Below are 27,316 nucleotides of genomic sequence, written 5' to 3'. Positions count from 1 at the left end.
TTTGTCGCTACATCGCATGAGCTCTAAAGCCTGCAGCCGAAAAGTGCCACAAAAATATACAGTAACGCTGAGGGATTGTCAAATCTCCACAGCCTGTCGCTTTGTGTAAAAGTGCAAATAGAATCCCATGCAGATCCAAGTTATTTAATTCTTTGGTGTAAGTTTTTTGTTATTCTCTGGAGTTTTGTTCAAGGACAAAACAAAATTCTCTCCGCTTCTCCCAAGAACTGTATACCTGTGTGATTTGACTGAACGGGCATTAGAACAAAGGCTGCGCGTAAGATAGTTTGATTCGCTTCCCCACCCAGTGAGTGGTAGCCATTTTATAAGGCCTAAAGACGAGGAAATCCTCAAACCAGCTAGCACTATACATTACAGACGGAGAGGGGTCAGAATGCCACAAGAGCTGTCATTTTAGCTTTATGCAAAAGGACTCCTATTTCCACAATTTCCACAGTTCAAAGCAATGCAGAAGCCGTGAGGTTTCCATGAAAGCTCCCCAACCAAGCTAAGAAGCAGAATGTTTGCAGAGTGAAGGGAATCCCAAAGATGCCTGGTTACTAGACTTTCTTTAGACAATGTGTTTTTATATAGAGGGAAGGTGAGTTGCTAGGTCACTAGTATAAGAAACTGATCATTGAAAAGTCGTCAAAGTTTAAACCGGGTAACAGCATGACTTGTATGATACACAGGTACGTAGCAGAACCCTTTCGCTACAAGGCACTCAAGTTCAGTAACCGTTTGACAGACTCCTTATACTCTGAAAGGTTTTCGTGGGTTTCTCCTTCATTTTTCAGCCCAACCACCGACTTTTTGTAGTCTTGAACGATTTCCGAGGCAAGTAGTTCCTCTTTGCTGGCTTCCTTGGTCGTTTCGGCTGCTTTGATTCGAAGCAGGGTGTCCAAAGCGTTCCTTTCAGAGGCGCTGTTCTCCCAGATATATTCTTCCATGTCAGCTTCAGTCTTCTCTTTTTCCCATGGCTCCGTTTTCTGGAAAGAAACAGCTGTGTTAGAGAAAAGGCTACACAAATAGTTAAGCAAAGGGAAAAGCTAGCAGCACAGGTGCGTAACCTCAGGGCTGTAGGAGAGGGGCCTCCAAACCAGGATTTTTCACAAGCTTATGTGAGGATGGTAACAGTAGGCAAGCTTCCTTGAATCACAGTATGCCGCCTCAACTGAGCTTCCGCTGGATTGTTGTGCCACAGAGCTATATTACGAAATCTATATAGTGACAGTAAGGCCTATTCACTGCCCTTTTGCACATGCCCCAGAATTCTTTGCATGCACATAGGAACCACTTTTGTATAACAAAATGTTAAAAGCCACTGGGCTAGGGAAACGAAGAAGAAGAAGAAGAAGAAGAAGAAGAAGAAGAAGAAGAAGAAGAAGAAGAAGAAGAAGAAGAAGAAGAAGAAGAAGAAGAAGAAGAAGAAGAAGAAGAAGAAGAAGAAGAAGAAGAAGAAGAAGAAGAAGAAGAAGAAGAAGAAGAAGAAGAAGAAGAAGAAGAAGAAGAGGAGGAGGAGGAGGAGGAGGAGGAGGAGGAGGAGGAGGAGTAGTTTGGATTTCTATCCCCCCTTTCTCTCCTAAAGGAGACTCAAAGGGGCTTACAATCTCCTTGCCCTTCCCCCCTCACAACAAACACCCTGTGAGGTGTGTGGGGCTGAGAGAGCTCTGAGAAGCTGTGACTAGCCCAAGGTCACCCAGCTGGCGTGTGTGGGAGTGCACAGGCTAATCTGAATTCCTCAGATAAACCTCCACAACTCAAATGGCAGAGCTGGGAATCAAACCCGGTTCCTCCAGATCAGAGTGCACCTGCTCTTAGCCACTGCTCTTAGCCACTATGCCACTGCTGCTCCCTAAGAGTTGATACACCCTTTCCAACACACAGAACATCCCTCAGCAGAACAAAACAAAGTTGATTAAGCTAAACAATTTTCCCCTCTCTTTCTCAAATGAATCTGAAGTCCCAAAAGCCAACCTAAACATGCATGTCTTAAGGGTGCCTCCAAAAGACCCTGAGAATGGGACTTCGGTGAGTTTTCAGTTGAGAAGAAGTTTCATGATCTGGTCGGCAGGTGGAGCTGAGAATGCCCCTCCTCAAGATTATGTTTCCTAACCTGGTGCAATATGGCATCAGTGGACACCCTTGGGAGACACACACTAAAGGCGGTGGTGTAGATATACTGGACCTAAACTAGTTACAGAATCGTAGAGTTGGAAGAGACCCCCAAGGGCCATCAAATCCAACCCCTTGTAATGCAGAACACACAATCAAAGCACTCCTGACAGATGGCCATCCAGCCTCTGTTTAAAAACCTACAAAGGAGACTCCACCACACTCCGAGGTAGTGCATTCCACTGTCAAACAGCCCTCACTGTCAGGAAGTTATAGTATTATTAATGAGTGCATCTCAGTAGGACAACCTCTTTGAGCCTTTGGGCACTTTTGGAATTCGGACAAAGCATAAAATGGCTGACGAATAACAACTGTCACAAAGGGTGGAGCCAGCCACAAAATGGCTGCCACGCTTACCTTCCTTCACACAATGAAGATCCTTATGCAGTGCTGCCAAAGTGACACTTTAAAAAAATCTGTACAGCCAATCGAATCTCCAAAGGCATTGCTGGCAAGAGCTCCACCTACTCTCTTAAACTTTTGGCAGACACCAGGACAGGTGTCAGCAGGTGCCACGTTGATGACCCCCTCCCCCTTTAGGGATATCAGTTCTCTCACAATTTAACCAGAACGGAGGAAAAAGTCCATGTTCTTATCCTTATTAAAGTCACACAGAAGAAAAAAAAGACTCAGGCCCCTAATTACTGAACCAAACCTTGGTACGATTGTCAATTACCAATTGAAATTGAAAAACTGCTAAGGAGTCCTCGCTCCCACTGCGCACAAGGCAGATCTTTCAGTTGTGCTTTTACACAACGCCATCTTGCTACCTGCCTGCTGGGACACTATTTTTTCAGGGATCTAGCAGTTATTAGTCAATGTCTGTCTTCTGCTCGCATCCTTCTCCCATTAGGGCCCTGCGTCCTAGAAACTTCTGCCAACTGGAGAGGTGTCCGCTTCACCACAGGGTGGCAGTAAGGCCTCACATTTCCAAGCTTCAAAATACTGAGAACCTCAATATTACCGCCTGCAGCTGACACAAGCCGGCCACGGAATGAAAGAACACCAACAAATCAGAAGGCACACTAACACTCTGATGGAGTCCCCACCGCTGCCTATTTATTTATTTATTTGTTTGTTTGTTTACATTTATATCCTGCCCCTCCCCCCAACACAACTCAGGGTGGCAAACAGTAAACAGTCATAAAACCATAACAGCAACCAACCAATAAAACCAGTAAAACCTAACACAGATGGCAAAAAACCCACCCTCCCCCATTTCCACACACCCCAAAGATAATAATACGTCAGTCCGGCTGGGGAGATGCAAATGCCTGGCAGAAAAGATCCGTCTTACAGGCCCTGTGGAAATAGATTAAGTCCCGCAGGGCCCTGATCTCGCTCGGGATCTTATTCCACTAGGTAAGGGCAGGGCTGTAAAGATCCTGGCCCTCATGGAAGCCAATACTGAAAGATTTGAAGCCAGCCAAGCCTGTTTAATATGGCCTCATGGAAGCCAGCCAGATAACCTTTGGGCCAGGGACTTCCAGCAGGTTTGGGCCAGGGACCCTCACAGGGCAATATGGGGAGAGGTGGTCCCGCAGGTATGCAAGTCTAAGACTGCTCACAGCCTTAAAGGTTAACACCAACACTTTGTAGACGATCTGGCAGTGAAGCTGGTACAGCTTTTGGACAGCAACAAGAGACAGGGTGAGGTGCCCTGTGGCATGGTGGATGGGCCTAAACTTAGGTTTAGCTCAGCTACAGAGTTCACTCGCTTCATCAACCTAATTTATCTCAAGATTACCGTGAGGCTAAAACGGAGAGAACCCCATGACAAAAATGATCACAATTAGCCGATTTAGTAAGAAATCTGCATTGCTGCACACGGAGATCCCATGTGTTTGTCACCAAGGTAAGTAAAGGAATCTGGTATAGTAGAGCTGTGTAAGGCAAGGCTTAGAGAGTATGATTGGCTCAGCTTCTATGGGAATGAGGGGATTGGAGCCTTGATCTCCCAGATACTGATCTGACTATCTAACCACGACACCATGCTGGTGCTATAAACAGAGCATCACTTTCATGATGACTAGACAAAAAGCAGTTATCCACAGATGACACATATGAGATTGTCCCCTTGAAAGGAGCGTATCATACGTATTCGTTAGTATTGCTTAAGAAAACAACACCTATGGAAGTCTACGGGAAATCAGAACTTTATTTTAAAGCAAGAAAACTGGTTTAAGGGACTGGTTGCTGAGGGTTTTCCGAGCTGTGTGGCTGTGGTCTGGTAGATCTTCTTCCTGACGTTTCGCCTGCATCTGTGGCTAGCATCTTCAGAGGTGTATCACAGAGGGAAGTCTGTTATACACTGTGTCCAGTGAGAAGGGAAAGTTTAGTGGGGTATATACTGTCCATGTCCCAGGGTGGGGAACCAATCAGTTAGGTGGAACTTGCTATGAAAAGGTGTGGTTGAGTGAATTGTATTGCGGGCAGAGTTTTTCAGGGAGTAGTTTAAATAATGTGTTTTGTTCACTGTGAAAAGTGCTAGATGGTCCTTCTAGATTTTGAACCAGGTTCCAAAAGGGATAAAGAATGTGTACCCCACTAAGGAGAAAAGCTGTGTATAAATATCTGAATTTAAAAAATCAGAGTGGCATGCCCAACCTTACAGGTTGGCAATCAGGTAACTGCATGCTCCTTCATGCAAAAGCAAAACAAAACAAAACACTCCACACAGGAATAACAGCCATGTCAGAATGGCTTCAAGTCTACCTTCCTTCCTGAAATACTATGCTAGCGTGGCTTAGTAGTTAGGAGTGGCAGACTCTCACCTGGAGAACCAGGTTGAATTCCGTGCTCCTCCGCATGAAGTCTGCTGGATGAACTTGGGTCAGTCACAGTTCTCTCAGAACTGTCTCAGACCCACCTACCTCACAAGGTGTCTGTTGGGCAGGAGGGGGGGAGGCAATTGTATGTTGCTTTGAGAATTCTTTCGATTGAGAAAAATGGGATGTAAAAACCAATTCTTCTTCATTTTATGGGCAGGGTAGGTTGATGTTGGTAGAGCCAGCGTGGTGAAGTGGTTAAGAGCAGGCGCACTCTAATCTGGAAAACCGGGTTTGTTTCCCCGCTCTGTCGCTTGAGCTGTGGAGGCTTATCTGGGGAACCGGATTAGCTGGTGCACTCCCAACACATGCCAGCTGGGTGGCCTTGGGCTAGTCACAGTTCTTCTGAGCTCTCAACCCCACACACCTCACAGGGTGTTTGCTGTGGGGGTGGGGGAGGGTAAGGAGATTGTAAGCCCCTTACAGGAGAGAAAGGGGGAATATAAATCCAAAATTCTTCTTCTCCTTCTTCTGGATGGAGAAACATTCAGAACCACAGCCCAAGGCCAGGCTTACAGGCAAAGTGACCCAGAAGACAAACCTCTCTGTTCCTCCCCAACACTATAAGCTCCATCACACCGACTCTTAATCCTACTCTGTTACCAAGCTGAGAATCTTGGCACCATCAATGGGAGACTTCCTCCCTTTCATTAAAATCACACCGAGATTAAGAACACATAACTTGTCGGAAGCTGCCAATAATATATCAAACTCGCTTTTGCCTGAGGGATCACCCTGATCATGGAAAAAAAAAAATCCAGTGTGTCATGGCAAGCCATGAATTTTTCATTGAAATCAAAGACAATCACAATGGAAACGGGGATTAAGTATTCATGTGGAAGTTGAAAGGTAATAAAAGGGCACGAGACTTGTGTGTATTCAATACACACCAAGCACTCGCATAAGCAATATCAGATGGCCGAGTCTTCCATCACTGAGTAACGCTAGAGCCAAGGACAGATGTGCTCATCTGGAATTCATCAGTCTCAGAGCCCAGCTTCCAGAACACTCAGAATCTGTGGCTCTAGGAGACGGCTGCGCTAGCCTTTACAGACCAGGTGAAAGGGAGCAACAGCCGCAGAAGGCCATTCAGCTGCAGAAGGCCATTGCGTTCAGATCCTGCATGCGGGCTCCCAAAGGCACCTGGTGGGCCACTGCGAGCAGCAGAGAGCTGGACTAGATGGACTCTGGTCTGATCCAGCTGGCTTGTTCTTATGTTCTTAGCAATGTGGAAATGCCATTAGCGTGCACGTGAAAGGGATGGAAGCACCACGCTGCCTGCTTCCCCGCCATTAACATTAACATCCAGCGTGGTGTAGTGGTTAAGAGCAGGTGCACTCTAATCTGGAGATCCAGGTTTGATTCCCCGCTCTGCCGCTTGAGCTGTGGAGGTTTATCTGGTGAACTAGATTAGCTTGGGCACTCCAACACGTGCCAGCTGGGTGGCCTTCGGTTGGTCTCAGTTCTTTGGAGCTCTCTCAGCCCCACCTACCTCACAGGGTGTTTGCTGTGAGTGGGGGAAGGGAAAGGAGTTTGTCAGCCCCTTTGAGTCTCCTTACAAGAGAGAAAAGGGGGAATATAAATCCAATTCTTCTTCTTCTTCTCCTCGATCACATGCCAAAAGGAACAGGAAGGTCACTTCAGGAAGGTCACACAGTGGTGGTGAGTTTTCTGTGATACAGATACTTGGTTTATTCTGCACCAAGGTACGCTACCTGGGACTTCAATTGGACACAAAAATCCTATGTCTATTACACTGCACTAATGGTTGTTGTGGGTTTTCCGGGCTGTGTGGCCGTGGTCTGGCAGATCTTGCAGATTTCCTAACAGTGATTGGTCATACATCTGTGGCAGACAACGATGAAACCAAGATACAGGCGGGAAGTTTGAACAACTAGCCTCTGTGGTGCCACTGGAACAATCTAGAACTGAACACACTTAAAACCGTAGAAATGGTGGTAGATTTCAGGAGAAACCCTCCCATCCTACCTCCTCTCACAATACTAGACAACACAGTATCAACAGTAGAGACCTTTAAATTTCTAGGCTCCATCATATCTCATGACCTCCGGTGGTCACCTAACATCAAAAATGTCATCAAAAGCACAACAAAGAATGTTCTTTCTAAGCCAACTCAGGAGCTCAAACTGCCCAAGGAGCTGCTGATACAGTTCTACAGAGGAATCATTGAGTCATGTGCACCTCTGCACCTCTATAACTGTGTGGTTTGGTTCTGCAACCCAACAAGATAAACACAGACTTCAGAGAATAATCAGAACTGCAGAACAAGCAATTGCTCCTCACCTGCCTTCCATTCAGGACCTGTATACGGCACGGGCCAAAAAAAGGGCTGTTAAAATATTTACCGCCCCCTCGCATCCTGCACATAACCCGCTTCAACTCTCACCCTCTAAAGCGCCGCTACAGAGCACTGCACACCAAGACAACTAGACATAAGAACAGTTTTTTTTGAATGCCATCACTCTGTTAAACAAATAATTCCCTCGATAATGTCAAACTATTTATTATATATTTATTATATAATTACTGCACTACTTTTTTCATCATTCCTATTACCCATCTCCTCCCAATTATGACTGTATGACTATAGCCTGTGCTGACATTTCATTTTATTTTATAATTTTACATTTTATGTTTTTATTACTATTGATTGTTTCCTGATTGCTTACTAGACCTATATGACAATCATTAAGTGCTGTACCTTATGATTCTTGACAAATGTATTTTCTTTTATGTACACTGAGAGCATATGCACCGGAGACAAATTCCTTGTGTGTCCAATCACACTTGGCCAATAAAGATTCTATTCTATTCTATTCTAAATCTTGTTCCTAATGTTTTGCCTACATCTGTGGCCGGCATCTTCAGAGGTGTATCACAGAGGGAAGTCTGTTACGCACTGTGTCTAGTGAGAAGGGAATGTTTAGTGGGGTATATATTGTCTAGGTCCCAGGGTGGGGAACCAGTCAGTAAGTGTTTGGGTGGAACTTGCTATGCAAAGGTGTGGTTGAGTGAACTGTATTGCAGGTGGGGTTATCAGTCCATTTACTTTTGTAGTCGCATTTGCATTCCCTGCAGCAGCAGCAGCATTGGTGAATGCAAATCCTGTGTCTGGGTGGAGTGCATTGTCCATTAAAGCCTTCGACAACACACTGCAGTAACTTGGGGAAACCAAGTTGCTATAACGTGGTGAAATCCTGCAATACAGTCTGTGCCGAGCATTATCAGTCAGAACATTGCTGGCAGACAAGAGCTTTGCTGACTCCGATATTGACAATTTTCTTGGCACAGGGAGACAAAAAAAAATCAAGATGACAAGGTACACAGTAGTGTGAGGTGATTGACCGGAGTGCTGGACTTGGGCCACGAGGCCCGGAGCCAAAAGATGCAAACCCCTGGCTTGCCAGGAAACCGAGTTCAGGCTCATTGGCTATCTCAGCCCAACACATATCACAGGACTGCAACACACATAAAAGGATCCCTATATGCCTTCTCAAAGGAAGGAGAGGATACAAATACATGAAATAAAAGAATGCGAAGCCCAACAAGAGTGCCTGAGAAACTGCATTCAAGGTTGAGGAAAAGCTCAAGTTACTGGATACTATCTGAACTAACCCATGTTTATATTGGGCTCTGTTTTGTATTCTTTGGCGCCAGTTTGATGCTAACAGCGCTGGACTCCAGACAAAGACACAGAAGACGATCTCTCCTCCCCCACCTTTCCTATCTGGCCTTTCAATTACCTTTGCATGCTGCTGCCAGATTACCCCGGGCCCTCGTAAGGCAGATGGACGTCTCTTAATTTTACAAGCACCAAAATGTCCCACATCCCACCTAAAATGCTTGAAAGGAAAGCCAAGAAAAAAAATCTGCAGGAATGGCTACAAATGTTTTTCAAAGCCACAATTTTACACTGAAGTCAGGGCACAGACAGATGGCGAATTGTGCAAATTCAGCTTTTGCACGTGGCCTTTGAGGGTTCTGAACACTTGAGGTGTATTCTCTAAAATTCTGACAGAAACCCCAAAAGGCACATTAACATGAGACACCCTTCCCCCAGTATTGAAAACACAGTTGCAACAAGAGACGGGGGCGTCCCTAAGACCATGCATCGCATTTATGACTAAGATTTGAACTGGAGCATCAAGTTGATAGCTACTATGTTACACCAGCATGCTGGTTACCTGCCACAAACATGTGGCACAATGAAGTTGCATTTTAGTGGGCACTAACTACTTGTTCTCACCAGGTCCAGCTGGTAGCCTGAATACTTCCCATTCTTGTTCAGTAAATTCCCTCCACTCATCAATGTAGAAGAAGAAGAGTTTGGATTTATACCCCACCTTTCTCTCCTGTAGGGAGATTCAAGGTGGCTTACAAGCTCCTTTCCCTTCCTCTCCCCACAAGACACCTGGTGAGGTAGGTAGGGCTAAGAGTTCCAAAGAACTGTGACTAGCCCAAGGTCACCCAGCAGGAATGCAGTAATGCGGAAACACATCTGGTTCACTAGATAAGCCTCCACCACTCAGGTGGAGAAGTGGGGAATCAAACCCGGCTCTCCAGATTAGAATCCACCTACTCTTAATCACTACACTATGCTGGCTCTCAAGATATGTAAGATATGATTTGTGATCAACACTTAAACAAACCACGACTGCACATCTTGTTTTTGGTTTTCATGAATTGATTCTTACCCACGATTCATGGAATAGCACTGTCAGAAGGTATGCTCCATAATCATAGTTTTGCCTTCTTAATGGACACCTGAGAGACAACAAAAACACAGTCAATGTGGTATCAGTTCCAGTATTTAGTGGTTGAAAAGCCAGTAACATTTTATTTATTTATTAGGCTTTACGTGCCGCGTCTCCCCTTTTGGGCTTGGGGCGGCCTACTGTATCCACAATAACATACGAATGCACAATAATTAATAAACACCTAATAAAAACACAACTAAGATGGTGTTTGTAGTTCAAGACCCTTTACAGCAATAAAACCCACCACACCAAAAGAAGAAGAAGAGTTTGGATTTATACCCCCCCCCTTTCTCTTCTGCAGGAGACTCAAAGGGGCTTACAATCTGCTTGCCCTTCCCCCCTCACAACAAACACCCTGTGAGGTGGGTGGGGCTGAGAGAGCTCCGAAAAGCTGTGACTAGCCCAAGGTCACCCAGCTGGTGTGTGTGGGAGTGTACAGGCTAATCTGAATTCCCCAGATAAGCCTCCACAGCTCAGGGGGCAGGGCTGGGAATCAAACCCAGTTCCTCCAGATCAGAGTGCATCTGCTCTTAGCCACTACGCCACTGCTGCTCCTTGATTAACATTGGATCTTGATTAACATTGGTGGATGTTAATGTTAATGGAGGAGGCCTGGATGTTAACCGTGGCTACCTCAACCATATCCCTGGTGGAACAGCTCTGTCTTACAGGCCCTGCAGAGCCACATTAAGTCCTGCAGGGGCCTGGTCTCCTTGGACAGAGTTCCACCAGGCTAGGGCCAGGGCCGAAAACCCTGGTTGAGGCGAGCAGATCAGCAGAAGATCAGAATTCACTGACTGACGTACTCTTTAGGGGACATACCAGGAGAGGCGATCCCATAGGTATGCTGGTCCTAGACCGTTTAGAGCAGTGTTTCCCAACCTTTTTGAGGTCAGGGTACCCTTGACCTCACTCTTCATATCTCACGGTACCCCTGCCGCCACCCTCCACCTTCCCCTCCCATTGCCCCTGCTTGCCACACCCCCCACCTTCCCCTCCCAGGGTGAAGGGTAGAACTGGGGGGGTGGGGTGGCTGCTGAACTTGTGGCTGGCCCTGCCCCATGGGCCAGCTCCATGTCCTTGCTGGCGCTGATGGGAGACACCACAAAAATGAGGGGGGGGGGGGGCGGTAGTGTTGCCGCGGTACCCCTGGGACATGCTCACGGCACCCCAGGGTACCACGGAACCCTGGTTGAGAATGGCTGGTTTAGAGTTTGTATGTTAGTACAAGAACCCCAAACCTAATTTGGTGCCCCAACCAAAGCCAGCGCCGCTAGCAGAGCGCAGGTTGGATGCGTGTCTGCCACAGAGATCCCATCAGAACCAGATGGAGCTTCCAGGGTAGGCCCAAGGGTAGCCCTGCAAACAGCAAATTGCAATAGTCCAGCCCAGAGGTGACTGTTGCATGGATCACAGTGGCCAGATCAGTCTGGGGCCCCTTCCGCACATGCAAAATAATGCGTTTTCAAACCACTTTTACAACTGTTTGCAAGTGGATTTTGCCAGTCCGCACAGCTTCAAAGAGCACTGAAAGCAGTTTGAAAGTGCATTATTCTGCATGTGCGGAATGAGCCTGGGAGACATAGGGTGCCAACTGCATCGCCTCGTGTAGGTGAAAAAATGCCACTCAAGCAGCGTGTGCTACCTGGACATCCATCAATAAGGAAGAATCCTACAGCACCCCATAAGCTCTTAATGATGGATGCAGTAGTTAGATGCATGCCATGACATCAGACTGAATAGCTTGAAGAAACACTGCCTTTTATGGTTCTTCCTGGTCTTTCCCAGTCCTTTATATATATATATTTTATGCCCATCAGGGTCATCTTCACCTGCTTGAATTCCCTGTCAAGGCAGTGGAGAAAGAAAGTCCAAACAAGACTGGCCAGGTCACAGCCCGCGTCTTTGCAACACGGCCCAACTGTTTTTAAATCCTAGCAGCAGCTGAGTCAGACGGAAATGGATACTGGAAAAGGTCTTGACTTCCTTAAGTGCTTAAGGACTACATTAGATCCTTTTCTCACATTACCTGTCTGTTGTAATGGCCAGGGTATCCGTGCCCTTGCAGTATCTCTCCCCTACAAGTTTAATGAACTTCTTCTTTGCATGGTCATCCAAGTTGAGGCTTGAAAGCTTTACCTGGGGAGGAAAAAGGGGGGAGGGGGTGGACATCAAAGTGTGAGATTTGTATCCGATGTTAAATCAGACTCACAGCAAGGTTCTGTTTCATTTATTGGACTTGTACCCCGCTCTCCCCTGTAGGGCTCAGAGCGGCTAACCCCCAACAAAACAGAATAACAGACCAATTAATATGAACATCAAATAGCAAATGTGAACAATAAATAAATATGAGCAGCAACCCCAAAAACATAGTCCCAGTTTATCAATCATCAAACATCACTAAACATAGCATATCAACAATATCAACACTTCTTAATGGAATAACAAATAACAAAAACATGTTAGCCCATAGCATAAAATATGATTGCATCAGACACATAGTAATATAATAATAAGATAACAGCTTGACATAAAACAACAACATATCAGCAATCGTATAGCAACAGGCATGAGATAACAGCAAGACGTAACACCACAACATAATACAACATCTTTATTATATTAAAGATATTATAATATCTAACCAGCAAAAATCAACAGATACGATATCCTCATTACATGATAACAACGTAAGCACACAACCAAAGATGGCGCCTCATACAGAAGTTGCACCCTTCTCTTTCAGAGAGTGACAGAGAATGACTGTGAAGAAGCTGGATTGTGTGATGTCAGGGGAGAAGAAAAGATTATTCCTCAGATGCAGAAGCCAGGAGGACTGCAGTTTTAGATGTCACCATGTGTAATAGTAGGAGATGGTGGCACACACAAGAAGAAGAATAAAAGTTTGAATTTATATCCCCCTTTCTCTCCTGTAAGGAAACTCAAAGGGGCTTACAATCTCCTTTCCCCTCTCCCCCCTAACAAACAACCTGTGAGGTGGGTGGGGCTGAGAGAGCTCAGAAGAACCGTGACTAGGCCAAAGTCACCCAGCTGGCATGTGTTGGAGTGCACAAGCTAATCTAGTTAACCAGATAAGCCTCCACATCTTAAGTGGCAAAGCGGGGAATCAAACCCGGTTCTCCAGATTAGAACGCACCTGCTCTTAACCACTACACCACACTGGCTCTCCACAAGGGTGAATGAGCAGAAGTTTTGCTGACGTCTAGAGAGCTCTAAGCAGAACATTTAGTGTCTCTTTTACAATATTTTTGATAAATCTTCAAAGCTGCCGGGACCTGAAACTTTTGGGTTTTTTAAAAATTAAAGGTGAAACTGTTAAAAACTGAACTCTGTCCTTCGGCAGGGACTGCAGCCCCCTACAAATGAGCCACAGAAGAATTTGGGTCTACCTTTACCCCTTCTTCAGACAGCAGAAGGAACTGGAAACAAACCCGCTACAGTTTCTTAATGGAGAAAAAGATAAGCAAGGGTAATCTTTGGAAGAAATGTAAAAGGATGGAATGAAATTAAGAAAAGCCAAGTGTTAAGCAAAAAACCCTAAAAATAAATGAACCAAAGTGATTTTAAATAAATTAACCAAAGTGACCCAAAACAGACTTGCGCTGCTGACTACCAGAACTATCTTCAAGCAAGGGGTTAACATCAAAACATGAAACATCGAAAGCTCAAAGAAATATCCAGGTGCAATCTGATTCTGGGATACTGCAAGAAGAACTTAGCATGAAATGGTAAAATTCTGGACAGCATCACTCCAAAAATAAGGTGTGTGTAGCTTCTGTTTAAAAAAATAAATAAATCCATAACAGACTAATTGCACAACATGGATCTGCTCCAGAAAGTGTTTTAGGCCTAGTACTCACTCAAGTGGTGAGTCAGTATCTGAGACTCTGGACTTTGGGAAACCTCTGAAGAAGAAAAAAATCTCTCCACCTAGAAAAGGCAAGCATCAGGAAGAAACCTAGGCTAGAATATTCCTCTCCGACAACTTAATTTTCTATGGGGAGGGAACATTTTTGTACTGAAAGAACATTCCGTCGTGTAAACCTGTCATTTGTCACCGTAGCAAGAATTAGTCCCAAGTCCCCAGACGACAGCAGCCTCAATGCCATCTGCTTTTCACCTTCAAATCTCTCTCTGCGCCACTCGTCCCACCAGATTAGTCTGCGAGGGAATTAACAGGACGCCTCCACAAGACTGGATTATCAATCAAATCTGATCTGATCGTCAGTGTTAGGACAGGCCAGATGGCTGGCTATTTCATTTCTGTAATAATCAACACCCAGGACACCTTACGCACAGCCTTCGCAGATGACCATTCTCAAGGAGAGGAATATGCTTTCGTGGCTACGAAAAGGACTGTGTTCATGCGGCTGGCTGTTTGAGAGGCAGGACATAGAGATGAACTCTGACCCGACTCACCCTGTTATTTTCAGAATGATTGAGAATCCAAGCCAAGTGCTTCAAACAGTTAAAAAAGCATTTTGTAAATGTTAAAATAAATGCTAATTATTATTATTATTACTATTTATTAGATTTAATATACCGCCCTATCCCAACAGGGCTCAGGGCGGTGAACAATATAAAACATCATAAAATAACAATTTAAAACAGTTACATTCTAAAATAGTAGCCCACAACCCCACATATAAAACCAAAAACAAAACCCCTCAGAGAAGAACAATGGGTCTCAGTGGTGTTAAAGACTTTTATAAAGAGGGGACAGGGGCTGCTCTTGGTTAGTCCAAGTTTCTCTCCTTCCTTACGCTGCGTCTCTCGCCCCTCATCACCTTCCATTTCTTTCCACAGTCAAAATTTAGCACTGAAATGTCCGGGGAAGACTTTTTTTTGGAAGGGGTGTGTGTGTGTTATGTTGAAAAGTGCCACACACCGATAGAACTGCCCATTCCACAAAACTAAGAACTAAGTCATTCCACAAAAGTTATCCAATTAAACTTACAACGCCCCTCCCCACAAAAAAGTATTAAACCCAAAATAATAGCATGGATCCCATGTAATCCAAGACTAAATGTTTGTTGCGTGTTCCCTCCCAGAACTGCCTGCCACCCTATGTGAACAGGTACCCAGCACGTATAAATACAGGAACCCACTTATATTCAACTTCGCTTCAGCGTATGTGATATTTATACTGATATTTACTTACTGTATTCCTTCTCAAGGACAAAAGTTCTCAAAGTTATTGGATGTTTATTGGGCAGCTCTTACAATAGAGCCCGGTTGCAAATGGCTTTCCAGCTATAGCCTTTAGAAGCAACCGGTTCCGTGTTCAACCTCAGTGGCGTAGGAGGTTAAGAGCTCGTGTATCTAATCTGGAGGAACTGGGTTTGATTCCCAGCTCTGCCGCTTGAGCTGTGGAGGCTTATCTGGGGAATTCAGATTAGCCTGTACACTCCCACACAGGCCAGCTGGGTGACCTTGGGCTAGTCACAGCTTCTCGGAGCTCTCTCAGCCCCACCTACCTCAAAGGGTGTTTGTTGTGAGGGGGGAAGGGCAAGGAGATTGTAAGCCCCTTTGAGTCTCCTGCAGGAGAGAAAGGGGGGGATATAAATCCAAACTCTTCTTCTTCTTTAAGAATCTGTTGTGGGGAGGAAAAATACATGTGTTTCTTCTGCAGTTAACTTACCCTTAAGGTCACCACTCTAGCTTTAGGGTTACGAACAGATGGGCCTGCTGAAACATAGTCTGTTGTTTCAATTTCTATGGGAAAATGCTGCATACGTTTCTCATCATCGTCCAGGGCAGCCGGCCACTCCGTGCAGAAATCTAAGGAGTCATTTCATAAGACATCAGCAAGCATTACTTACAGCAAGCTAGCCAATAAAAGTGTATACCAATTTCATTCCCTTCCCTTGAAGTAAAGGCAAAAATGACATTTTTGAAAGCTGACTGTAAGAGGCACAAAACCAGACTGAAAAATCCACAGCAAGTGAATGAGCAGAGTAGACCCTTCAGCAGCAGTGGCGTAGTGGTGAAGAGCAGGTGCACTCTAATCTGGAGAACCGGGTTTCATTCCCTGCCCTGCCACTTGAGCTGTGGAGGCTTACCTGGTGAACTAGATTCGCTTGTCCATTCCAACACACGCCAGCTGGATGACCTTGGGCTAGTCACGACTTTTCAGAGCGCTCTCAGCCCCACCCACCTCACAGGGTGTTTGGGTGGGTGGGTGGGAGGGAAAGGAGATTGTAAGCCCCTTTGAGTCTCCTTACAGAAAAAAGCGGGGATATAAATCCAAACTCTTCTTCTCTCTCCGCATGCCTATACCTTTGATGCTCCTGATATAATAAGTAAGACTAGTTATTACCTGAGACAAGCCCATGGTTGTCATGGAGACCATGAACTCCTGAGCCACTCCTGATAAGTCAGTCTCAGCATGAATGCTGAAGTCCCAGGACAATCAGCACAGGGGTCATCAACACCAGCCTCAAGACTACTTCTATCTGCTCAGGTAAAGAGACTGTTGGGCAGCTGGGTGAGCAGTACACTAACAGAAGCCCAGCCTTTTCTCTCAGTCTCAACATTAAGTACATAGCCTCAAAACCAGTGGTGTCCTGAATATAGGCATGAGTTCCAGACTACCTCTGCATAAAACTCCAGTGGCACAGTCCTATACAGCTGCATGCAAATACAGCATAGAAGAAGAGGAGTTTGGATTTATATCCCCCCTTTCTCTTCTGTAAGGAGACTCAAAGGGGCTTACAATCTCCTTGCCCTTCCCCCCTCACAACAAATACCCTGTGAGGTGGGTGGAGCAGAGAGAGCTCTGAAGAACTGTGATGAGACCAAGATCACCCAGCTGGCATGTGTTGGAGTGCACAAGCTAATCTAGTTCCCCAGATAAGCCTCCACAGCTCAAGTGGCAGAGCGGGGAATCAAACCTGGTTCCCCAGATTAGAGTGCACTTGCTCTTAACCACTACGCCACTGCTGCTCTCTTAGGCAAGTCTAATCGCATGTGCCTTTCTGCATCACTGACATGCTCCCTTCTCAGTTGGGTACCAAAAAACAAAATGCACATGACTGGAACATTCACACACAACAACACTGAATTGCACCATGGTGTTGTGGTTGCAGCATATGAAGTGAAAACCATATTCCCCATTCCTAGGCACAAATTAACATTTACTTCTTTGTTTAAACCCTTCAGAAGACCACCTGTTCTCACAGGAAACTGAAACCCAGATTAAAAACAGTATCAAAGAAGGTGATAGAAGGTTTAAAACACTGAATTATTACAATAGTCCCCAGAAACCTCACAAAAATCTATCAATTAACTTGTGCAGGTACTTTATAAGCTGCCCCCATTAGCCTTTCAATAGCTGCTAAATCATTAACTGCTTATAAATCTTTTTTGAGTCATTGGGCCCCTTTAATAGGACTAAAATGCTGCAGAATCCCTTGTCAATTTCACATTTGCTTTTATTTTACACTGAAACCGGACACAAAATATAAAACTCACCCTTAAGAGCAGTACAATGGTTCCTGATGGCAACTGGTGTGAGATGCAAGAAATTGGGGATCTGAAAGAATGACATATTGACTAATACTTGAATGATGCCAAAGGGCAGAATTTAGGATAGTTCGATGCTGCTCTACCGCTGCAGGTTAAGACAAACATCAATTATGAAGAGTTGGCTATCAAATAAACAGATTTTTAAAAGCCCATGACAACCCACAATATTTAGTTAGCCATTCAAAAGGCTATTAAATGTTAAGGCGCTCCAAGACCACTTAATACAATCAAATTGAATGCGAGTTCAGTGGATACAGGGAGAAGAAAAGTGTCCCACTGAAAAGGTTCATCCACTTCAACTTGAAGGTGGAAGCCCTGAGACTAGGGTCTGCAAAGGTTGTAAGAACTGGGCAGATTTGTATTAATGATTCAAGGGCTGGTGTTATTTAGAAAGCAAATTGGAAAGCAAATCCCAGACAGTTGGAGGATGCATAGAACACCGATTTGGGCCCTGAAACAAACATAGCCAATGAGGGCAAGTACTAGGAAAATATTTTCCCTCCTACTTGTAGAAGTTTCCAAACAATGCTCTAAAGTTTCCAAACAATGCTCTAAGTTTCCAAACAATGCTCACAAGCAGCCCTGTATATCACAGTACTTATGCAGGACGATAGTAAATTATGAGCAATTGTAATGCAAAAGAAACTACTATAGCTGAGCTGGTTGAACGTGCTTTGTGCCACAGATGATACTTGGATGTCCACCTGCAAAGCTGCCTCGGACTTTAATAAAACCTCATGCAAAACAGGTTGAATTGCAATTCAACTACATCACCAATGAACTGTACTTTGCTCTTATCTGGACTGAGCTTCCTCCTCCTCAGGAGCAGCAGTGGCGTAGTGGTTAAGAGCAGGTGTACTCTAATCTGGAGGAACTGGGTTTGATTCCCAGCTCTGCCGCCTGAGCTGTGGAGGCTTATCGGGGGAATTCAGATTAGCCTGTGCACTCCCACACACGCAAGCTGGGTGACCTTGGGGTAGTCACAGTTCTTCTGAGCTCTCTCCGCCCTGCCTACCTCACAGGGTGTTTGTTGTGAGGGGGGAAGGTAAGGAGTTTGTAAGCCCCTTTGAGTCTCCTATAGGAGAGAAAGGGGGGGGGGAATATAAATCCAACTCTTCTTCTCCTTCTCCTCCTATTCAGCACACCACACACCTATTCAGAACATTCACAACCTCAGCTGGATCTGATGCAAAGGAAAAATAGAACTGAGGAGATAATCAGCTTCATCCAGGAATGTGTAAAGTTAAGAGTCAATATCCTTGGGAATCTCTTGCCTTATATATGCAGCTAGTGGGCAGGTGCCAAAACAAGGTGGCTTTTTTACAACTGATCTCATGGCCTCCTTTTAAGAAGAGCCGGGGCTGCCCTCTCCTCCAATGAAATATTGGTTTCCTATTAGTCACCTTCTCCCCAAGATTGACAATGGTCGTCCATACTGATGGTGGGCAATTGGTCTTCCAGCACTTTTCCATGTCCCCAGACCACCAAAACAGAAATTCGTGCTAGCAGAGACTATTACACTGATCTCTCAGCATATCCTGAATTTGCACTGAAAATAAAGCAAGTCTCCAAACCAGAATGAACGCAAGTGGTTTGCTAAGCACATTGCACAGAATGTATCTTGAGGAGTTAAGAAGAAGAGTTGGATTTCTATCCCCCCTTTCTCTCCTGAAGGAGACTCAAAGGGGCTTACAAACTCCTTTCCCTTCCCCTAACAACAAACATCCTATGAGGTAGGTGTGGCTGAAAGAGCTCCAAAGAACTGTGACTAGCCCAAGGTCACCCAGCTGGCGTGTGTTGGCGTGACCAAGCTAATCCAGTTCACCAGGTAAGCCTCCACAGCTCAAGTGGCAGAGCGGGGAATCAAACCCGGTTCTCCAGATTAGAGTGGACCTGCTCTTAACCACTACACCACGCTGGCTGTAGACTACTTGGAATAGCTGCACTCTACTTTGTGTTTACTGCAAATCTTCCTCCCACTTATGCAACTATTTGATTCCTGCCAGATCCTCAGTGAAGCAGGATGTGTGTGTGTGCCCACACACACACACCCTGGAGTCAACAGAGGAGTCAACAGAGCTCTAACCAGGAGGAGTTTTAATTGTGAACAGAACTGAAAATAATTTACATACGCTGCTTTGGGGACCTATAAATAGCAATGCGGAGTATAAAAGTGAATTAATATCATGCATCTACAGCAAGAACAGTTCGAATGAGTCTTACCTTTATAAGTTCCAAGTTGCCTTCTTTTGGAGGAGGTACTCCTCTTTTCACTGGGTAGCCCATCCGAATGGGGAGAGGTACTGCGGAAGGTTTAAAAGCGGCGGCAGCTGGGTACACGCTGGTCCAATCCTGATCAACCTCCATCTTCTCAGTCCTGGGAGCTCCAGACTAATAAAATTTGCAGAGGAAGAAATCAAGGCTTGATCGTGCATCTGAGTATTCAGTGCACTGAAGGATACTGCTTGCAAAAGTCAGTAGTTGGAGAAAGCAACCAACCGGTTTCAATAGCTAGATGGTACCGGGACTTTCAAGAACCTCAAACATAAACCCAGACTACATCCACCCATTTGCTGGTTTCATAATAATAAAACAAAAAGACATTTTATCTGAATTATTCAAAAGCTACCTTTGCACTCTTGGCATGTCATAGGAAACCATTACAGTGCTATCCATTCCCAATATTGAAACATCAAAGACAGGACTCTTGGCCTGCCTGGTGCCATTTATATCCCACCTTTCTCTCCTGTAAGGAGACTCAAGGTAGCTTACAAACTTTTTTCCTTCCCTCCCTCCACTTTGTGAGGCAGGTGGGGCTGAGAGAGTTCCAAAGAACTGTGACTAGCCTAAGGTCACTCAGCAGGAATGTAGAAGGGTGGAAACACATCTGGTGAACCAGATAAGCCTCTGCCACTTGGGGGGGGAGTGGGGAATCAAACCCAGTTCTCCAGATTAGAATCCATCTGCTCTTAACCACTATACCACGCTGGCTCTCCCATTTTAACATGGTGGTGGAGGAAAGTGTTGTCAAGTCACAGACAACCCAACAAGCTTTTCAAGGCAAGAGATGAACAGAGGTGATTTGCCATTGTCTGCCTCTGTGTAGCAGCCCTGGACTTCCTTGGTGGACTCCCATCTAGGGACTAACCAGAGGCTACCTCACTTAGCTCCTGAGATCTGATGACACTGGGCCAGTCTCGACCCTCCAAGTCAATGAGTCTAACATGTTCAAAACAGTTTTCTCTTTAATACTAGCCTGACACTGGTACTACACAACTAGCCTGACATACTAGCCTGACACTGGTACTACACAATTTGCTGCAGACAGAATAGCCTGACACTGATACTACACAATTTGCTTTAGACAGAAAATGATAGGATGGCCAAGTACTTTGGGCTCAGATAAATTAATGTTGTTTATCATGAGCTGAAATCTCAATAAGTTATACTACAGTTTTAAACCAGTTTAAAATCAGCTTACAGTTACCAAGGAGTTTTTGAGCATGAAGGAGTATATGGTAATGCACAAAGGAGTATATGGTAATGCACAAAGGAGTATATGGTAATGCACAAAGAACACTGGAAACTGTAGTGCTGTAAGGGTATGAGCAATTTTTGTTTAGGTTTTTAAAGCTTTTTCACAGGGGTGTCATTTGTAGGATTCCTTGGCGGAGAACAATGAGAGAAGAAACGGAATGGAAAGGACGTTGCAAACTATATATAATTTGAAATATATATATATAGTTGAAAAATATATATATATATATATATATATATATATATATATATATATATATATATATATATATATATATATATATATATATATATATATATATATATATATATATATATATATATATATATATATATGGGGATATATATATATATATATATATATATATATATATATATATATATATATATATATATATATATATATATATATATATGTAGCAACTGTCTATATATATATATATATATATATATATATATATATATATATATATATATATATGGGGATATATATAAATAAATACAATGTGTAAATACTTATAGGCTCTATATTCCCTCCAACTATATATACTATAACAGTGATGGTGAACCTATGGCACGGGTGCCAGAGGTGGCACTCGGAGCCCTCTCTGTGGGCACACACACACACACAGTTCGTCATGTGGGGGTGGCGGAAAATCACACACACACCCCCACACACATCTAGGCTGGCCTGGGCCACTGAGCACAACACACCCGCACCATGGTGAGCAGCGAGGACTCGGCTGGCGGGCCTGGTGCCTGTGCTCCGGGTGGCTGCTGCCCGAGGGGGGGCGGGCGCAGAGGAGGCAGAGATGCTAGAGAGGTGCAGAGCAGTGTGCAAGGGACTTGCTGGAGGCTAGAGCAGGCTGGCCCCTACTCAAGCTGGTGGGGCGGAGGAAGAGAGAGCCAACCAGTTTTTTCTAAACCAAAACCTCAGCATTCAGGTTAAATTGCTGGGTTGGCACTTTGCGATAAATAAGTGGGGTTTGGGTTGCAATTTGGACACTCGGTCTCAAAAAGGTTCGCCATCACTGTACTACAAGGTGTACAATATACTTTACTAAATGATAAATAATAAATACAAAGTGCTCAGAAAAATTCTAATACATATAAGTCAATGAGAGTCAAACATGTTCAAAACAGATTTCTCTTTAATATGGATTTGTAAAGTAGAACACATGCAGTAGGAATGGATAAATGTATATACTGCCCACATCTTTAACTTCTCACCTCTCTCCTTGGTCTTCCATTTGTCCTTCCCTTCCGTACTGCTGCACCTGTAATATTAAAAAACCCACTTTTTAATAAGTTGGAATACAAAAAGCAAGTCATAAGAATGAATTCTCAAATCCCGTTCGACATGACTCCCTGAAGCTCAGAAAAAATAGTACCAGATACTGCCTGCTACACAATGATACAACACTCCCATTTGGTTGATTTCTCATGTCTGGTATTAGAAGTCTAGCAGGGAGATCTATGTAGGAGTGGTACTCTGAGGGACAGGTAGTGGCAGTCCTAACTAGGAACGCATCTTCTCCTGATCACGTTATGGATGGACATGAGGATCAACACCACCTACACCAGGCTTAATTTGTACCATGGCTCAACACAGAAGGCTCCATCTTCAACTGTCTCTTTGTCCAAAATGTTTGCCCCTCCCCACAACATAAGCATGATGCAGCAGAGAATCCAGGGCCTATGGTGCAGCTACCAGCCAAGGTTGAACACAGACTCCCCTAATTTTAGATCCTGAGATCATTTTAGATCATTACAAATATCAAACAATTTGAGGGACAGATTGGTAAGAAGACAAACATCATGCATTTCTTCAAATGTGCCAGAAACAGAAAAATGGCCAGAGAAGCAGTTGGGTCTGTGAAGGACAAGGGAATAAAAAACAACTACTTAAAGGAGAGGTGTCAGAGAAACCTGAATGAAATCTTTGCATCTGTTTTCACTAAGAAAAGCCTGAAGTAGACAGCTACACTGGAGCTGTGGTTTTCAAGTCTGAAAAACTGAGTCAAATTGTTTATGCAGAAACTGAAAATTGCTAATTATCTGGGTCTGGAAGGCATACACCCAAGGGTTCTTAAAGGACAGAAATGGGAAATGTTTGAACTTTGACTCAGTATTCTGTAACTTGTTCCCAAAAAATTACTTCCTCACTTATTAGCAGATATCAAATATCACATCAATGTGAAAGGGGGGGGTGTTTCTAGAGGATATTCAGGTAATTCGCCCAATGTCCACAATCTAACAACCGTTTGGGACAAACGAGCAGAAACAGCTGAACTATCACAAAGTCTATTTCGTTCTACCGTTGCATAGTCTAAATCACACCCAGCTCAACCATTTACAGTGGTCTGGCGGTTATTGACAGGAAAGTTAAAGACGTTAAGAAAGAAAAGCAAGGGTACATTCAAAATGTCACTTTCACCCCTTGAAGTCTGAGTTGATGCACTCTACCACCTCAGACTGCTTCATATACAGAGGAAGAAGCCTGGAATGAGACACAAAGGCTCCTGAGATGGTTGCATGTGCAGAGATTTTACAAGACTGCAATGATGCTCAAGGAGAAAGTGTGCTATTCTCCTGGCCTTCCATAAATGTTGCAAAACTGAAATGTTCAGCAGGGCTTCTTTTAAGAAAAGGTAACAGGCTGCACTGTGTCAAATGGTTTCAGGAAGGCATATTAATAAAAGGAAAAGGCCCCGGCCTCTACTATGATGTCCAGAAGGCATCTCTTGATGTCAGGGTGCTCCTACTATGCCATTTCTACATCATTTCAGGTGACATGTTTAAATGGTCTTTATTTAAATGCTTTGTTTCCAATTTGCTCTGTTAGATCTGTAGTTTTGCCTCTGGATGAGAAAGGGGGACTTCGATATAAAATCAAACAGGGCTTGAACATCCTTGCACGCTCTCTGAGCATGTTCTAAGCAAAAAGGGTTGCTATAAAGCGGCAGATGGATCAGAAGGGATCAGAAGGACAGCCAAGTTTATCGTTGCAACCACACAGTCGCAAGTCTACAACGCAGAGCAGAAACATAAGCATGAAATGCAAAATGAATCGTGCCAGCAGCGGGTTGCAAATGGAAGGACAACCTTTCCAAAACGAGCACGACCTCCAGCAGGTGACATCCCCCCCCCCCTTGCTTTCCCACGCAAGCAAAGGGCCAGCAGAACCCACCACCTCCCATGCACGTGCAAGCTGCAACTTCTGCAGCTACCATTTGAGCAAGCCCGGCTGCACCTACTCGCGAGTAAACAGGCCCCCCACGCCCGGCGCATGCCTACCTGGGCGCCCTCCCGTGTCTGCCCGCAGCGCGATCGCGTAGCCCGCAGCACCGCCCGCGCGCAACCAGGCGGGCAGCAGCCTGTGCTGCAGCCGCGCGGCCGAAGAACCGCTCGCCCAGGCGGCCGCCGCCATCTTGCGGAAGGAGGCAGGAAAGGAGGCCGGGCTAAGTCTCGCCCTCCAGACGTTCATAGACTACAATTCCCATCAGCCCTTGCCAGCAGCTGGCAGGGGCTGATGGGAATTGTAGTCTGTAAACATCTGGAGGGCGAGAACTGGACACCCCTGATCTGTCCGCCTTGTATGGGAAGGCCTGATCGCCCCTTGGATCTGGTCCAGGCCCCTGGGGGCCGGAAAGGAAAGCTCTGCTTACCCTCCACCCTTTCCCCCTCAGCACAATGGCAGCTGGTTGAAATCCACCTGGACACATACAAATGTGGCTCACCCCCTCCCCATGAGATGGACAAAATATATATTCCCTCCACACTGTGCCAAAGACAAAACACATCTCTGTGTGACATGCCTCAGAAGATGCCAGCCATAGATGTGGGCGAAACATTAGTAGCAAAATCTGCCAGATGTGCTTCTTTCCATGGCATCCCTCTGAGTCATGCCTCTGAAGATGCCAGCCATAGATGCGGGTGAAACTTTAGGAGCAAAACCTGCCAGGTGTGTTTCTATGGCAGTGGTGGCGAACCTTTAGCACTGCAGATGTTATGGACTACAATTCCCATCAGCCCCCTGCCAGCAATTGGCCATGCTGGCAGGGGGCTGATATGATCCTGTATCAACGAATCTGGCGTCTCAAGAACCCGCCACCACGGTTCTATGGCATCCCTCTGCGTCATGCCTCTGAAGATACCAGCCATAGATGTGGGTGAAACTTTAAGAGCAAAACCTACCAGATGTGTTTCTATGGCATCCCTCTGTGTCATGCCTCTGAAGATGCCAGCCACAGATGTGGGTGAAACTTTAGGAGCAAAACTCACCAGAGCACGACCACACAGCTTGGAAAACCCACAACAGCCAAATATTTCCTGGAGGTGAAAGCATTCAACAATATATGCAACTGGTTGCATTTCTTTATCATCTGCCTTCTTTATTGTCAACTCTTGAGTTGGCAAATTGTTGTAAGTTTATAGAGTCGGGTTAGCTCAATAATGAGACAGAGGCAATTGCTTATGGAAAAATGGTTTAGTTACAAAAATAAAAGGGAAGGGTACCTTGGAAAAACAAAGGAGGAAACATCTATCTGATCAGCTGCTAGCTCCTTCATGGAGCTTATTGGTTGACTATTACATGGCTAACAAAAAACTGCTACTGAACATGTGCAGAGTGTAACAAAGAATATATATCTAATGCCTACGTGTGAGACTGCATGTAGCTCATGCCAGTCTGCTTAACCAATAGGTGTCAATTACCTGGTCACTGACTTCTGACCTCACTAACTAATTAGCATGCAACAATTAACTCCTTCATTACTGGATTGTGTGACTGGCACTTTCCAAATCCCAGCACAAATTGTTGGGGATTTTGACAGGGGAGCTTGAGCAGGGTAGAGCTTGAGGAAGGGAGGACAGGAGCCTCAATGGGGTATAATGCCGTACAGTTCACCTTCCAAAGCAGCCATTTTGTCCAGGCCCAGGAAACTGATCCCTCGTTATCTGGAGATCTCCAAACCTCACCTGGAGATTGGCAACCCTCTCTGCCCATCTTGCTATGACATAAGGCTGAGACACAAAACAAGCAGAGGGGGAGAGAGAGAAGAATGTGAGTGTTTAGGGCAGCGCTGGGTGTTTATTTATTTGCAAATAGGATATTTCTTTGCCACTTCTGCAGAGTCCTCCTTGAGGTGGCTAATAATTAAAACACCATCACAATATGAAACAATAAACTGTTAAAAACAAGCCATTGGGCCCAAACACTGTAAAAATTATCCCTAAAACAGAAGCAGGTCTTTAAAACAGCTGGCAAAGATTTAAAAAACCCTAATTAAAAATTCAACAATACCTCATTAAAAAGCTCGGTAAAAATAAGTGTTTTGGCCTGGTGCCTCAAAGAAAGAAAAGCAGGAGTCCAGGAAAAAGGGTTTCAGAGGGGAAATGCCACCACAGAAAATACCTTGTCTGTAGTTGCATTGGCAAGAATTACAATACCATCCTAAGAAATATTTCCTGGGAGTAAGTCCCATTGAAGCAACCTTCTGAGATTCTAAACAGATTTATTTAGGATTGCTCTCTGAGGCAGCAGGTGAAGCATCAAGTGGAGTGGAGGGTACAACGGGTACACCAATACAAGTTTGGGGCAGTGTCTAGAACATTTGAAGATATGATGTGCTAAGATTTGGGCTTGCAGGAGAATTCTGCAGTCTAAGCTGGAAAACAGTTTTGATCCTTTATTTGAAGGGAGCAGCAAAAGGTTTTCTGCATATGTCTAGAGGTTCATTATCTGGGTTGCCAACGGCCTGGGAAGAAATGCCCTGTCTCCCCCTTTTTTGCTACAAATACAGAATGCCACTATACCCAGAGTCCTGTGCTGGAGTCCAAGCAACATGTACCAGGCTGCTTAAAATATATAAACTGAAACCCACTCTAAGTGCTAAATGATTTAATAAAGTGCAATTGTAAAATGCAAAATACACTGAAAATACATAAAGACAGATTACCGGAATGCTACAGCATTAGGGGTAACCCTGTACTATAAAAATATATAATCCTATATACATACATATAAATATATCATCTTGTATTTAACTCCAGAGGTCTCATGTGGGATTGGGAGGTTGCAAGGTAGGTCATGGAATGAGACTGAATGACAAAGATGGCTGATTCGAATCTTGGGTTGAACAAAACTATGCAATATGGATGCCATTTTAGAAGAGGAATTTTTTTTTCTCCCACACAAAAAGAAATGGCTCTATGAAGAAAGGACATGCTACAGGAGCAGCAGTGGCGTAGTGGCTAAGAGCAGGTGCACTCTGATCTGCAGGAACCGGGTTTGATTCCCAGCTCTGCCGCCTGAGCTGTGGAGGCTTATCTGGGGAATTCAGATTAGCCAGTACACTCCCACACACGCCAGCTGGGTAACCTTGGGCTAGTCACAGCTTTTCAGAGCTCTCTCAGCCCCACCTACCTTACAGGGTGTTTGTTGTGAGG

General features: G+C 44.8%; 1 protein-coding gene across 1 annotated transcript; it reads right to left on the bottom strand.

Moving 5' to 3' along the window:
- Positions 1–283: 283 nt before the first annotated feature.
- Positions 284–24,316, bottom strand: MRPS35 (mitochondrial ribosomal protein S35). Its single transcript, XM_048515803.1, has 8 exons — positions 24,164–24,316; positions 22,097–22,143; positions 19,553–19,720; positions 17,276–17,336; positions 15,444–15,583; positions 11,811–11,920; positions 9,719–9,788; positions 284–989 (listed from the first exon to the last, which is right to left on the bottom strand). The coding sequence occupies exons 1-8, from the start codon at positions 24,294–24,296 to the stop codon at positions 714–716; spliced, it is 1,005 nt and encodes a 334-aa protein (XP_048371760.1). The 5' UTR covers positions 24,297–24,316; the 3' UTR covers positions 284–713.
- Between the last annotated feature and the right edge of the window lie 3,000 nt (positions 24,317–27,316).

The sequence above is a fragment of the Sphaerodactylus townsendi genome, linkage group LG14 (assembly GCF_021028975.2).
Source record: "Sphaerodactylus townsendi isolate TG3544 linkage group LG14, MPM_Stown_v2.3, whole genome shotgun sequence".
In the NCBI taxonomy this organism is placed as follows: Eukaryota; Metazoa; Chordata; class Lepidosauria; order Squamata; family Sphaerodactylidae; genus Sphaerodactylus; species Sphaerodactylus townsendi.
The sequence above is the reverse complement of the archived record's forward strand: the minus strand, read 5'-3'. Positions and strand labels throughout refer to the sequence as shown.